The 16,517-nt window shown below is 41.7% G+C and overlaps 1 protein-coding gene across 4 annotated transcripts; it reads right to left on the bottom strand.

The window, feature by feature from the left end:
- Positions 1-8,200: 8,200 nt before the first annotated feature.
- gpatch2 (G patch domain containing 2) lies at positions 8,201-16,108 on the bottom strand. 4 transcript variants are annotated; one of them, XM_083898440.1, is made up of 10 exons: positions 15,993-16,108; positions 14,895-15,138; positions 13,299-13,834; positions 12,888-12,952; positions 12,525-12,722; positions 12,079-12,199; positions 11,618-11,660; positions 11,444-11,508; positions 11,145-11,233; positions 8,201-9,565 (listed from the first exon to the last, which is right to left on the bottom strand). In XM_083898440.1, the coding sequence occupies exons 1-10, from the start codon at positions 16,040-16,042 to the stop codon at positions 9,396-9,398; spliced, it is 1,581 nt and encodes a 526-aa protein (XP_083754566.1). In that variant the 5' UTR covers positions 16,043-16,108; the 3' UTR covers positions 8,201-9,395. The 4 variants fall into 4 exon arrangements, with proteins under 4 accessions (XP_083754566.1, XP_083754565.1, XP_083754564.1 ...); XM_083898439.1 differs by having other exon boundaries at positions 11,618-11,657; positions 13,296-13,834; XM_083898438.1 differs by having other exon boundaries at positions 13,296-13,834.
- Positions 16,109-16,517: the final 409 nt, after the last annotated feature.

Raw genomic sequence — 16,517 nt, forward strand, 5'->3', positions numbered from 1 at the left:
CTGTTTTCAAGCCTACAATCACCCAAAATAAAAAGGTTTTGAAGCGCAAAATGAGTAAAAAATAACTGAAATGTAATGTCTTCCAGACTTCTACACTGCCAGTTCCATTACTGCATTGTTTTTGTTGGATTTGTTTGTGTATTTTTTGTTCAAGAAAAAAAAAATCATCTTTGAGCTTTGTGGCCCGCTGTATCAAATATGATACAAATTAAAACTCCTATATGTAAACTGATATTTGAATTTTTCTGGTTTGTTTCTTCAGAAGGACCAATGAAGGCTCCAGCTTCAAAGAATTTGTATTTTCTGTAAATTATTGAATGGTTTGGGCTTATGTTGCAGGATTATATTCAACACAATGTTAGATACCAGGCACCAGGAATGGAGCATATTTCCCCCCTGAGCTTGGCTGTGAAATCATGTTCTTTTTTTTCAACATCATCATGGGTTTTTTGGAAAAGAAAAAAACACTGCTGTGAATGCACCCTGCAGCTTTTCAACATATGGCGATGGAAGATTTTCAGTCAAAACACCTTCCAGACGATCACAGTTTGAATTCATATATCAGTTGCACCTGTGGCAAAGGGAGTTTGATTCCCCCCCCTTTCCACCATCAGTCTCAACCTGTCGCTTCCCCACTCCACCGCCGTCGTCGTCGTCGTCGCCGTGACCCCCGCTGAACCAGTCTCCTCAGGAATGAAAGCACCTGCACTAATCTGCTGCTCAGATAAAAGCCAGACAGCAGACTGTGTGGAGTGGGGCCTTATCTCATTATGCGCCACACGAAAACGCCACCAGCCGAGAGAGAAACGCACACCAAAATTCACGCAAAAGCAGACGTGCTGCGTGTGCGAAGCAAAGCGACGACGCAAGAAGCATGTGCAGACAGAAAGGAGAAAGCACATAGATAAAAAAAAAAGAAAGTGTGATTTGCAACGGCAGATCATTTTTTATCTCATCTGTGAAACACAAAGAGCCAGACAGAGTGCTCCTATCGTATCAGATTAAACGTTAATATAACACGATATAAGAAATGATCTACACGGAGGAAATTATCTTCTATAAACCATTTAGGAAACTGAAATGTTGGTGTTAAAGTGAAGTGGCTCTTATCTTCTTTTTCTTACTTAGCCATGCTCCTATCAGTGTATTTATGATTTGCTCAAACAAATCTGAAATGGGTTTTTTTTTTTCCACATCATCATAAAGAGGGAAATGTGTGCGTGGAAATTAAAACATCAGAGATTAGTGATATTTTCCTTGGCACCAGTGGAGTGGTCCTGAGGCGTCAAAGTGAAACACTTGAAGGAAACAACGCGCCTGCACCGGTTATTTATTCTGTGTCACTCTGCAGAGTTTGATCTATAAAGTATTAAGTAACAAGCAGGAAAAAAAATTCACTTATTGAATTCCACATGGTTTATCTTTGAATAAATTAAGAATGAATATAGATTACAGATCATTTCCCTATCAGACTTTTAGCATTAATTGCTATAAAATCTGATGCAGACGTTCACAGTGATGAAGCCTGCAGACCTTAGTGATTCTCTGACTTCAACTCTAGCACCACCATGAGGTTAGCAATTATGTGGCTGTGAGGATTTCTATATGGGATTGTTCATCTGCAGGATAAATTGCAATGACTTTGGAGATTCCTTAAAAGAAAAACCAGTAAGAAATAGATAATAATAACTGTTAATCAATTAATCTACAAAGTATTTTATTGGGATTATAAACCAAACAACTATAAATCATTTATGATATAATGTGGCTCAAATAAGCTATATTGTATATATGTGTGTCAATAAATAAAAGTAATTGCAGCACATGAATTAAAAAGTGCTAATCATGTCAGGTTAAGGCAAAAGAAAGGATGGAAAGGTTACAGTCTGGTGTTAACTGCCATAAAACACCAAAGAAGGTTCACATTTCTTAAAGATCAAATCAAAACAAATAAAAGTATGGTCATCAAAGTGTTATCCAGTGGGCCGGGCCAGTAAAATAATAGCATAATAACCTTTAAACAACCAGAACTCCTGAGAAAAATAAGAGCAATTCCAAGAATATTATGCTTAATTAACCAATGTGTAAATGTGCATTACAGATCACAGTGGATTTAGTGTGAAAGGCACAAAACATTTCACAGTCACAGGTATCTGGAACTGAAAAATATAGTATTTCACATTATGATTAGCTTTTAATCATAATTCTCAAAATTTCACATATTAATCCTGTGGGCCAGATTGGACCCTCTGGTGGGCCGGTTCTGTCCCACGGCCGAATGTTTGCCACCCCTGCCTTATACAGTTCAAAAGATATTAACATCCTAAAGGCCTCAAACACAGAAAAAACAAATCCAGTAAACCCAGGACGACAACAACAGCAACAACAACACGGACCAAAGCGAAAAAAAAAAAAAGTATAAGAGAAACAAACCAAATGCATCACTTCACACAACATCAAACCTATTTTTACCCTGCAGAGGCCGTGTAAAAATGCAGAGGCTAAAATAAAGACAGGAGTTCAATAACGGCTCGCAGCTGCCAGCTATTGACCCGACACCAGATGCAACCAGTTTTCTTTGAAGAAAGGGAAAGATGCGAATGAAGGGGGACCGTCTACACACACACACACACACACACACGTGTTACTGAGGGACTGTCCAGTTTTGGTAGTCAATTCGACAGCTGTCCCTGAAGGCCCAGATTTGCTGCTTGCGAGGAGAGAACACACACACACATTAGCATCAGCCCTCAGATCTAGTGAGTGTGTAATCTGCTTAGTTTATGCCTGACTCACAGTCATCCATCAATTACTCAGACAGAGGCAAAGACTATTGACACTGTGTGCAAACACCATTGTCTCGCCGCTCTCCGACACACGACGCCTCTCACGACACACAAAAAAACCGGTTGACAGAAAAGGGCGGAGACCGAAGGGAGCGAGAGGAGAGGAAAAATCTCTCGTGCATGTTTAACACTTAAAAAGTCCCCGCATAGGCTACCGTAGATGGGACGAGACGGATGTCGTACCTTAGACAGATGAGCACGTGGAATCAGATCAGGTTCACTCTATTGATCAGTGGTGGGATCAGAGGTCAGACGCACACATCCATGCTGGAAACCTGAGAAATCCTTTGGGAGCAGCTTAAAGCAACATAACCGTAGTAATGTCACATAGAGACACTGGGGCCTCCTGCTGCTGCTGCTGCTGCAGCTATTCTCAGAGGGTCAATGGTCATCAAATGGTTTTCACTTATCTGTGGAGCCTGTACAGTCCCACTGCGGAGGAAGTGAGTCACTGCAACGGGGAAATATATACGCACAGGAAAGCGTTCAGGCAGCCAGGGTTTCATTACAACTAATTTCGAGGGGGGTTTTATATTTTATGACTATTTGAAACGCAGACAGAATAACTTGTGCAGTTGTGGGCTCCCACAGCTGGTTTGCAGACTTTTCAGAACTCGCCTGCACTGCCGCCTAGTGGAGGTGGAGGAATTTCTTTGACTTTTGATAAGAGCTGAAAAATTAAACGCACGGAGCCGAGACTGCGAGGTCTGGATGGTTTTAAGGTGGTTGGGTAATCAAGCCTCTTCCTACCAACATAAGGTGGATTACCATAGCAACAGGCACCATCAGATTATCTGGTCAGCTCTGGACAACAACATTAGCACCAGATCACAGAGCTCTCCACGCTTTGAATGGGAGAGATCCTATACCAGAATGTTAAAAAATGGAATTAAAAACATTAAGGCACATATTTATATATGTTCCACATAATCTCATTGTTTAAGGTTCACACTCGGAGCTGAAGATAATCACACAGCAAATCCCAAATAATCCAAACCATTAATCTTCTCTGGGATTTATTCCGTTGCTTTATCTCTGACCTATGGGACGAGAACCACCGACTTAATCCACCAAACTGTAAACACGGGGGGGGGGTTAAAATTAGCTCAACCTGGGCTTTGAGACAGCGGTAAATCTATCTATCTATCTATCTATCTATCTATCTATCTATCTATCTATCTATCTATCTATCTATCTATCTATCTATCTATCTATCTATCTATCTATCTATCTATCTATCTATCTATCTATCCACACCCTTAGAAATAAAAGTGCTAAGTGGAACCACATAAGGTTCTTCGGCTTGTCCTCATAGGAGAAACTTTTTTGGTTCCAGGTAAAACCTTTTATAAAAGTTCCACCTGCAAGCCTTACTGTTGCCAAGAACCCTTTTAAAAGCCTTTATTCAGGAAAGGGGTTTTAAAGGGTTCTCTGGATCAAAATGGTTCTTACTGGAACCATTAGTGTTGCCAAGAACCCTTGAAAACAAATGGTTCCAGGTAGAACCTCAGCCCTTGTAGAAGAACACCTATGGAACCCTTATTTCTAAGGCTAGTTTAAGAGTCTATCTATCTATCTATCTATCTATCTATCTATCTATCTATCTATCTATCTATCTATCTATCTATCTATCTATCTATCTATCTATCTATCTATCTATCTATCTATCTATCTGTCTAGGACCAGGTTTTGGCCTCAATTAGGACTACTGGTCCTGCCAGAAAAGGTCTTAAGAGGTAAAAAGTACACACCTATTTTTACATAAATATACAGGCCTAATGCGTTTCCTGGCCCCTCATCTTAACCTTAACCTTAACCATCATAACTACCTAAACCCAAGTAAAACCCTTACCTAAAACCACATCTTACACACACACACACACACACACACACACACACACCTGCTCCCAGACATATCTCATGTGAGGATCCGCCAGTATGAGTAAAACACACTAAAAGCTGGGAGTCAGCACCACACACACACACACACACACACCTACTGCTGATGTCAGGAACTATTTAAACCTCCAAACGCACACACACACACACACACACCATCTAAACACAGTCTATCTCATCATATTACTTTTATCTCCACAGGTGGTAAATTTATCCCTCTGGCTGATTGTCAGCATGTCTACACTAAACAAATCAACACAGACGCACACAAACAGACTAAAACAGCTCCCTTTTTTTCTTTTTTCTTTTTTTTTTTAAAGTGCGCCTCATTCAGCTTCCAGCTTTCTTTATATCTTTGCCATCTTGGCACCCCTCTAACGTGGCCTAACACATTCTGTCAGCAGCTCCACAGGTGAGCCAGTCTCATCTCACATCACCATCCCTCACCACAGAGAGAGAGACACAGCCAACACTAATACTCGTCTGTCGTCATCGCCGCTGTTTCTTTTATAAAAAAATGCTGTCATAATTTGTTCAATCTCATTTTATGGATGAAGATAAAAAAAAAAAATACCTCCATTCAACCCCACCCCAGCTCCAGGTTTGCAGGTGTCCCCCTCACAGTAACCCTCACCCTCAGCCACAGCCACAGCGATTCGTGGCCCTGCCAAGGTACACCAGTCAAAATGTAATTTTCTGCAAGATTACACATGATAATGACTCGATTTGGAGGGCGGCCACGAACGATGACGTCCGATTATGGATGCATAACTATCGATCTGTCAACAAATGATGGAGCTGAGGAGGAAAGAGAGAGAGAGCGAGCGCCGTAGAGATGTTGTTGTTGTCGTCCGGGGCAGACACACACACACTGTATTTCTCTAAAAACAACACACTAACAGTGCACTCACAAAGAGAACACGGCGGACACGATGGAATTTGCTGAACTGCTTTACAAAGTCTTGCGTGAAGGCTTTGAAAGCAAAATCCTGGTGGGAGTCAATAAAAAAAAAAAAAGCCTCACTGATGAGTTCACCTGGGAGCAGAGTAGACCTTCACCTGGTCAGGAACACACACACACACACACAGACACACACTGGACTGTTTCTAAGCAGACAAGAACAATGACACATTGGTCCATTTGCTGCAATTAAAACAAACTGTTCTTATCATGCGCTCATCTTTTCTTTCTTTTTTTTTTAAATCATTATTATTATTTTGCTTTTGCTCAGTACTCACTGTCAGTTTCCTCCACTGGCTCGTGCTGCCCGCCTGCTCTCCCCTCTCTCTCTCTCTCTCTCCGCTCTACAGCTGCAGTCAGTCAGTCAGTCAGTCTCAAGGACAAACGCTCCAGCTCTCCTCGCCTCCGGTCTCTGTGGCTCAGCGATGCAGCAGCAGCAGCAGCAGCAGCAGCAGCAGCACACATACTCACTCACACACACACACACACAAACACACACACCTTCCTCGCTCCGTTCTCTCTCCTCAGCATCTCACTCTGATCCAGTGCTGACTTCACCTACCTACCTGCCTCGCTTGCACACAGGAGGTGGAGGTAGTGGTGGTGGGTGGGGGGGTCCTGAGCGAGTGTGTCAGACAGAAAAGTGTGTCTAAGGGCTGGGGATGGTGGAGGTGTGTGTGTGTGTGTGTGTGTGTGTGTGTGTGTGTGTGTGTGTGTGTGTGTGTGTGTGTGTGTGTGTGTGTGTGTGTGTGTGTGTGTGTGTGTGTGTGTGTGTGTGTGTGGAGGACACAGCCAGCATTCCCTCACATGCACAGGGATGTGTTGAGTTGGAGAGAGAGAGAGAGAGAGAGTAGAGGACACACAGAGTGTATCCTGTATTCCTATGGATACACAGTTTTCTGTTGCAGCCTCGCAAAAGATGGGGGCGGTGTCATATTTCAGCCAGTGTTGAGTCAGCGCATGAGTGTGATGAGTGTGTTGACAAGAGTGGGAAATGTTTAAGGACGCGTTCCTGAGAGCGGTTACGACTCGGGGGGTGCCTTCGCCGTCGACGCACGTGTTGCCTCAGGAAAACACAGAGGACGAGAGAGAGAGTTTTGGGTGTTTTTTTTTTGTTTGTTTTGAGGTGATGTGCGTTAACGGACGGAGGCTGCAAATGACACTGGCTTGGCTCCCACCGGACATGAAATGAATTTCAATAAGGTTCATTTTTACAGTCTTCTGTTTCAGTGGCAGCGGACAAATCAACAGGGGCAGGGTTTTGTTCTCTAGTGTTTCGATATGGTGAGTTCATGTTAGAACTCAAGACTGGGACAAAGGTAAAACATGACTAATAAAAGTGGCCGATTTTTGAATTTTAAAAGATATTGCAGTATTTGGTTTTGGTGAAAATAATGTCAAAAAAAATATGGGTGGAAAAATCAACTGTAAAATTGAACATTATGACACTACACAATGTTCTAAAAAAAACATTAATTTAGGCGATGATGATAACATTCTTATAGAATTCTTATTTTTTATTCTCAGGTTAAAAAACTTTATTAACACTTTATATTAAGGAAGACATATTCACCATTAACGAGGCGATTACTAGCACACATACAAGTCGCATACTAGCCCTTTATTAGTAAATATGTATGTATGTATATAAGTATGTATTAAAACCTTATTTAGGAAAAATCTTAATTCATGTGGTAATAAAGGTAGAATAAGGTTATGTAGAATAAGGTGTTAATAATGACTAATAAAGGGCTAGTATGCAACTTATATATGTCAGTAAACACCTAGTTAATGGTGAATATCGTTAGCCTAATAGCATAGTTGCCTAAGTCATATTTGAACGTTTTCGGAAAACAAGAAAAAACTAATTTTTTAGCACATTGGTTAAGTTCGGCAGATATCACAATTACCAAAAAAATGACTTAGGAAATTACGCTATTAGGCTAACGATATGTTAGTAAGCACCTAGTTAATGGTGAATATCGTTAGCCTAATAGCATATCTGCCATATTTGAATGTTTTTGGAAAACGAGAAAAAACAAATTTCTTTAGCAAGCACATAGGTAAAGTTAGGCATATGTCACAATTACCCAAAAAATTACTAAGGCAATTATGCTAATAGGCTAACGATGTGTTCCTTAATATAAAGTGTTTACCAAAAACTGTTACACTTAGCTGATATAGCTGTATTTCTATTTTTATCACAAAGTAAATCAGTGTCCTTTGGTGCAATATAGTCCTTCATAATGTGACCTTATGAAACTGAGCCTGTACTTTCCCTCACAATTTCTGCTGTGTGAGAAAAGGCAAAACGATTAACAACACTTTACAAAACAAAGATGACTCAATAATGACATCACAGAGTGAAAAGTGATCAAATTAAGCAAACACCGTGTAGTACTTCTTCAGTTCCTTTAATTGTAATTACGTTTTGCACATCATTTGTGTTCATTTGCATCCGATCAGATGCCATTCACAGTCTGTTTGTGCCCACAGTCCTGACAAAAGGTCTAATAATCAAGTAAATCAAGTGAAAACACCAGTGAACTAATAATAATTATGTGTATGTGGGGCTTTTTGATGCATCTTATGACAGCAATTACACATTTTCTCAAATTCTGCACACATTTTTTTTCCCTCCCATTTGCACACCTGGAGGGAGAGGAAACCCTCTGAAGTCTGAACTACATAATCTGACAGTCGTAGCTATTTGTTACATTAGCGTGTGTACACTCACTAATACTGCAGTCTGCAGTACAAACATTGGTCGGGGATAAAATACCTAAAACAGACAACAATCGGGAAAACTGTTGGCAAAACATTCCCTCGCATATCCACGTGTGTTTTCTCCGTAAACATGAGCAGAAAACCTGCAGCAGCCGCAGCTGCACATGCTTACATAGTGGTGGGACATGAAAGGCGGGTTGGGGTTTTGATTTTTATCTCTCTTTTTTTGTTGTGTTTTGGGTAGATAAAGATTTTCTGATGACATTACTTCAACCATTAAACGAACAATAAAAATGGATGGGAAAACTAAATACCCCCCCCCAACACACATCCATACAGTGTGCCCTAATTTCATGACAATAAAAAGGAAACCTAAAATACATCTTGAGGTACATCTGAAACAAAAACAGCCTTTCAGTTCCAAAAAATTCTCGCGTCAATATTGGACACAGCCATTTATCGCGAAATCGATAACCAATACCCGCCGCCTGAAAAACAAACCGATCCGTCATCGCGACTGCGCTCACTACAGGATCAAGAAAACGTTCCGAGTCTGAAATGCTGTAACGTTGGTGTGTGAGGTAACAGGTCTGAGGCAGCATGCCAGCTTAACACACCAACAATGAGCCATCAATGTCATTCATTTCCTCCAACATGGAGTTTCTCAACAGGACGTGTTTGCAAGAAAAATTTCCTCGACCTCAGCTGCAGTCACTCACTCCCGTGTGTGTGTTTGTGTGTGTATGTGTGTGTGGATATCACAGGCTTCTTGCAGTTTCCCCAATATGGGAAGGTTTCTGTTTCAGGTCAGACTATGTTGCTAGGACGAGCCCCATTCCCCATTTCTAGTTTTGATTTTTCATCATCTAAGCAGCATTATATCTCTGTTACTCCCTGTAGCTCCGAGAGCATTTTGTTGAAGTCCGCTGTATGTTTAAGATCCAGAAGCGGGGGGGGGGCTTTCAGTTGAAACCTAAACCTGTGCCTTTGGGTCTTTGTGTGGCTCGGATGGGCTCCGTGATGCCCCTTCCCTCTGGACCCAAGCCCATCCCGGGGCTCCAGCCCATGCTCTGCAACATGCGGCTCCCCATGTTCGAGTCGGGGATGGGAGGAGCGCTCTCCCCGACCACGCCTGAAAAAACAGAAAACAGCCACAGGTTTGAAAGAATGGAGCCATATGCAGCATCAGTGCATTAAAATATCCCAAAAACTATTTTTTGGTGCTTTGAATCACAGACCTCATGTCAGCAGAAATTACATACTATACTTTAAATGCAGAAACATTTTTTTTCCACAATATTCTATTACCATAAATTGCATTATATAGTAAAGCTGCAAATTTTATCAAGTGAATATTTCAAATTTGCCGTTTGTCTTTAACGACAGTGAATGTCGAGGCTGCCATAACTCAGCATTTGAAGGAGTAAATTTAGCTCATTTATTATTTATTGATTGAGACATTATAAACATAAAATGCTTATTCACATTTCACACACTTGTGACCACGCGGCCTCAGCAAACTTGCTGCACCGACAACTTTCGTCCAGTGACCTCATCACTCACATTAAAACAGTTTAAGGTCTCCCGAAGGCAATAAATCCCTGTAATAAGTGACACCGGTGCCCGTCTCAGGGAGACAGTGGTCACTTTGTCCTCTCCCTTTGACTTTCTTTCTATTAAATTCAAGCGGCCAATTTACACACACACAAACGATGGGTCCCTGGTGAGTTGATGCCAAATTGGCACGACGTAAATCTCCCATTTGACGAGCTCGATACTGAATATGTCACTCAAGATGACGCAGTTTTTCAGGGACCAAATCGTTTGTGTTTCTGTAAGTGTTTGTTTGTGCTGACAACTTTCTCTTTTATTTGGTCTCATGTTTTCAATTTAACAAGTGATTGATTTATTTGTATGTGTCGGCGAATAAACTGAACAAGCTGAATTCTGGTGTCGGGTTGTAAATTATGATCAGCGCTGGGAGAAGAATTGACTTGGGCCTAACCGCATTAGGCTTTGCTACCTCAACCTTCCTCTTTGAAATAGCATCAACAAGCCCAGGGAAGTGGTTTAGGGGAGGGGGTGGTGATACATTAGTGTAACTGGCTAAGAGCTAATCCAGCATCTCTGCTATGACAGCTGACACATGTCCAACAAAGCTTAGCAAGGAAAGGGGGTTTGGAGCTAAAGCAGGGTTTAATAACAGGAAGGGAGGCGCATTATAAATATTTACTCTTAATTAAGCCCTTAGAAAATATGAAGTCAATCTTTCACTTCTAACCCAAGACATTTTCAGCTTATGTGTAGACCTGAAACAATTAATTGATTATTAATCAATGAATCGGTTTGAAGCTTTGTTTCATGATTAAAACAAGATTTCTGATTGTTTTAGCTTCTTAAAAGTGAATATTTTCTTCGGACAAATCAAGACATTGTCAAGACAAGACATCATTTCCAGGTTTGACAAACACCGATGAATCGAGAAAATAATCGACAGATTAATCGTTTATAAAAATAATGGTTGGCTGCAGCTCTACTTATGTGTGATGCGGTCAAAGAGCAGGAATGTAGACTGGCGAAAAATAGTGAGTTTGAACAAGAGAGGGGGGATGGGAACAAGACAAACAACTAGAGCCAAAAATACAATAAAGGGGCAGTTGGCAAAATGTGCCAGATGGTGTGTTACGTGTATCGAGGTGTTCATCCAATACCTGGGGGGGCAGTGGAACCGAGGGGGGCTGCTTTTCGCCTCCGCTTGACATCTCCTGTACATAGCGAGCCCAGGTGCCCGCTGGTCTGTCTGCAAAAGCAGCCAGGCAGGACAAAAATATGCCAGCATTAATGCGTGATCTCAGATAACACTTTGCACAGTATCCATGGCCATTTGAAACACAAACCTATAAGGAGCTGTATCAATGAGAATGCAACAGAGAATAAAAAAAAAAAAAAAAAGAAAGAAAGTAGTGACGGAAATAAATCAGAGGTGTTTTAAGTTACATGTTGTTCTCACCTGCTGGCGGTTTTCACTGAACAGCTTCTCCGATGCCCCCTGTCTGTCCGTGTGTCCCAGTGTAGCTTATGTGGAAAAGACAGGATAATGTTTAAGCTGTTGGAATTGTAACCTTAGCAATAACACTTGTACATTGTTTTTACCAATTAATATAAACACAAACAAATGGCTTACCTGTCCATGATCTCTCCTTGAGCCTGAGCTAAACCACGGCCTGCTGAAACGATAACAGTGCTATTGAGGACTAGAATTTTCATCAATACAGTATAACACTCCTCTATTCCAGTATTTACTCTATCGTTGACTAACTGTGATAACTGCCCCATTACCTCTTCCTTTCAAACAGTGTTAAGAACTCCTCTAAAACCAAAGATGGCTATAATGAGGATGAAAGCAGCTCTGTTACTGCAGGGAGTAAAGTTGGTCCTCCTGACAGAGCACTTGCAGCTCTACTGCTGTTACAGTTGCAACCCCACAATAAGCAGACTCTCTATTTGGACGCACCCTTTGATATAAATTAGATTAGGTTATGTCAACCACTTCAGAGCAGATAAAAAAAAGCTAACTAAGAGCTAAGGGAAAAAAAACAAATAAACAAGTCAGAATCAACTACTTATAGAAAGACAGGGACACACTCATGGGAGTCCTGGGTTTGTCTACCCAGACGGTCATTGAAACCCTGGCCAGAGGTGCCCTGCATTCCAACATCAGACGCCTGCTGGTTTCCATGGAGACGGCTCAATCTGGCGTGGAAACCTGACAAAAAAATAATATAGGAATATTAGGATATAATTTGTGTTTTAGGGAATAGTTCTAGAAAATAATTGTTTTTTTTTATGTTTCGAAATACAACATGTCATTTACTACAATGTTTTTCTCCCTGTATGTACAGTAAAACTACCTTAACCCTTTGTTACTAAAACTCTGATCATTGCCTTATTTGTCTCTATGTGGAGTGGTTGCCTCCTACTGGTAATGGGTGAGAGTGCAACAACATAATAACAGCCATAAATGCGTGACTCAACTTCAATGAATAATTACACTGTAAATATGAACCATAATACTTTAGCCTCCACTCTACCTCTCTGTTGTCCAGGGCTCATGAGTGGGAAGGATCCCGTGAGAATACTATTGAAGACCGGGTCAGCGAGGTCCAGCTCCTCTGACCCCGTCTCCCTCTCCCACCATGGAATCACTCCTGCTATCCCACAGGCGCCTCCGGCTGCCGTAGCTGAGCCTGGGTCACCTTCATAGAACCAGTCGCTCTGCTCGTCATCACCTAAGAGAGCCGAGAGAGACCTCTGGTTAGTTCATTGCTGTTAAGATACACCATGGTCCCCTAATTTACATATACCATTACACCAAATACAACACAAATATGAGCTGGGTTTTCAATTTACCATATAATAATTGATTTTTAATATTATCAGAACTTAAAAAGCACCTTGTCTCCCTTCATCATTGGTGTAGAGGCCGCCGTCACTGCTGTTACTGACGCTGCTAGTTTCACTGCAAAGGAAAAACAGAAATAAGAAAGAAGAACAATTATTTCTATTCCAAGGAAAACATTGGGCTGAATATTACTAAAGATACTTATTGATATTATAAGACCCAGGAGCTACCTGATAACCTGATGAACTTGATGAAAATAATAAGTAAACATGAAATTGAACTCTGATTATGATGAATCTGACCAAATCTCTAATTTCTGATATATTATTTTTGTCTCAAACAACTTCACCTGCTGTCCTACAGACTCACACACATACCTGTACATACAAATGTGGAAATAAAGGAATTGCAATATCTGTAAGCACACGTACTAAAAGAAAACAAAAGTCAAAACACTAACCACCTGTCACTCATCTCCTCATCTGAGCCCTTCTGCTCCTCCAGCTCCATTTTGTCTTTGGACCCTTCCACCGGAGAGGAGATGGGGTCCTCACTTTCCACCACCACCCCTTCATCCGCAGCCTCCATTCCCAGCCTGATGGTGGCAAGTTTCCTCTTCTTCACCCTGTTCTTCCCTCCCATGCCTCTTCCACACAGCTCCATGGCAACCCTGTCCTCATTCAAACCAAGTCTATGAGGCCTTACGCCAACACGGGCTTTGGGCACAGGTGGTGGCCCGAGCATATTGGAGGAGGAGGGCTCTGGTTCCACAGGTGGATCTACAGCCATTCGTTTGACCTTACGTCGCCTTCTGAGGCTGCGAGTTCCCTCTGCAGAACCAAGGACGCCCATGTCATCTGGCCAAAGCGGTCTCTTGTCGCGGCCCACGTCAGAAGTGAGGGGGGTACGCCTTTTGGGGCCAAGCTGTTCATCTGAGTCACTGTTGTCACGGCCATGACTGTTGGCAGCAGAAACACCTCCTGTACTTGCACGGTAGTCCTGTAACAAAGGTCAGCATTGTTATTAAACCCTGTGATACTCAATCAAGAAACTTGGATATATTTATTGTAGCGGTTCTAGTGCTGGGCACTAGGTTAACACACATAAACGCATGACACATTTCCATGAAGACTGACCGGAAAATACGCGTGTGACGTCATGTTTACGTGCCGCGATACCGGAGTCCAGGCACCGTTGACCAGTTAGCTCAGTTAGCTGCATTAGCTCCTTTAGCGCCATTAGTGCGCCTACAGTCGAACTGGAGCGGTTCATTAAACGAAAAGAGCAGTGCTACAAATAACCAGCGTACCTGTGTACTGCGTATGTGTGCCTTTGTTTTTAAAGTTTGGCGTTACTTTAGAGACTCATTTTAACAATCCGGAGTCACGTAAACATGACGTCACGTCTTTTTCTGGTCAGTCGTCATGGAAACACGTCATGCGTTAACATTGCTGTTACGCGCCCAGTGCTAAGCAGCTCATTTACTAATGTCTTACGCCACTTACACTAACCACTGGTTTGATAATGTAATTTTTCTCCTGAAGTTATGGTATTAATTGCTAGTTTTAGGTTTTCTTAAAAGTTGCATAATATCATTTTTGTGATTTATCTTCCCATTTAGAGGAAAATAAAGAATGGCACATATGCATGTGACTGACAGCTGGGTACATACAGGACAATAGCCACCAGGCAGCAGGTGATGCCTATGAACTTCATTGTGCAAAAATTCAACAGGACACTGGATAAATAGCGAATATTGAGCTTCAAAATGGGAGTCTACGTTCTTTATGGGTGACGTCATGACCAGCTGCCACTTGAATGTAAGAAATTTAATAAATAAACAGAAGAAATCAGTGTCTGTCAGCTCCACTGAGACATTAAACCATGAAAATCAATGTACCTTGAAATAAACAAAGGCACAACACCTATGTCTACCCTCATACCCGCAAATTTTCCATTTCTTGTCCTTCTCAAACTTGACTTACACTTGACATCTTGCTCGAGGACCCCTCAGAGGGTTAAAGTGAGAGGAATTATCATCATCATCACCCTGTCTCACCTTATGTTCTTCCACACTGGATTCTGAACCTTCACTGAGGTGGCCCGTCTCCCAGGGTGGATGTGGATTGTCTGAGCGTCTCTTCCTACCCCTCCTCTTCCGAGCCTGCCTCTTCAGCAGACAGCCCACTGCCAGTGCGTGGTCTCCTCCATCTCCAAATCCACCACGAGCAGCTTGCTCCGAGCTCTCCTCCAGTGCTGACACCAGGTCATGGACCAGCTCGTCCATCGTCCGGCGAAAGTGCCTGAAATGGAAGAATTAAAAGGGGGTGATGGTCAAAGCCTGGAGTATGCCCAAAAAATCTTCTGATTGTCAGAATTTAGGATGGCCATCTCTACATGTACTAGCCTAAGATTTGATAAGCATGATCAAACTTAAAAGCGTCATACAATAATTTAAGATAAACTTTTGATTTAAATGACCAAATAGCTATGTGTCCAAGATATGTGGACGTCACTGAGATTGTTCACTACAGATGGTACAAATATAAGTTGATATGAAATGTGTTAAATCCACTGGTGGAAGAAGCAACAGACAGGAGTGACATCATTATGATTCGCAGCAAGTTTACCTTCCTTAGCATTAGAAATAGCACACAGATTTACATGAACGAAAATCGGCTGTCAAACTAACCTTTACACGAGTAGTAAAACTATAACGTATTAAACATTAAGAAATTATTATCAGAGCCAAAACTAAATGAGGTCACTCCTATTTACTTACGCAAATAAATCCCTTAAGTAATCTCGACTACATTATAGTTAGCTACTTTTGTTATTAGCTTCACATGCTAACGTTTGTTCGCTAGCTAGCCAAGTCCCCTACAACAACACACGGTCAACTGTAGTGTCATAAAAGATAAACAGCTGATAAAGATACAGACAGTAGACAAGTACCGATAGTCACCGTGTTATTGTCTGTGAGTTTTGACAAGTGTCGCCGGTTAATATACAACAAAGAAACACTCTTATTTGTCAGAGTACCCTAGCTAGTAACCCGGCTAACACCGTTAGCTTCATTTCCTCAGCCGGCAGATTCACGAGAGTGGAGTGGACGTGAACAATATGTTACGTCTCCGTGATTTCAAAGACCACCTACCAGCCGGTTCCCGCTTTGCCGATGGTTTTTAAATTCGCTGCACGGAACATTAAAGCCGCAAAATGCCAAATACCCTTAGCCAGAAACAACCGACAAACAGTTAGACAACACGGGCACCATCCTGACTCAAAAGCTACAAATCAACTAGCTACTGCTGGATCAATACGCGACAAGAGGACACCGTGAAGGCAGCACGGGGTACTATGTTGCGTTCAGGAACTGTATGATTTTTTACAATCAACAGAATAATGACATAGCCAAGTATAAATAAGGTGTCATCACTACCATAAAACCTAAAGTGGAGTTGCATGTTGGTATACATTGAATTTAAGATAGACCAAACCTTCACTTGACTTAAATCAGTGCATTGGACATTTGCCAAGACCACTGAGTGAAGTCTGTTCTCTAATAAACTCAGTAAAGACTCAGTATTACCTTGTGATCAGTTAAACACAAAATAAATTTTAGACAGCACTCAGGGAGCATAAACCTAATGTCAACACAACAAGTGTTTTTACAATACTG

This window comes from Microchirus variegatus (assembly GCF_963457635.1).
Source record: "Microchirus variegatus genome assembly, chromosome: 12".
Classification (NCBI taxonomy): domain Eukaryota; kingdom Metazoa; phylum Chordata; class Actinopteri; order Pleuronectiformes; family Soleidae; genus Microchirus; species Microchirus variegatus.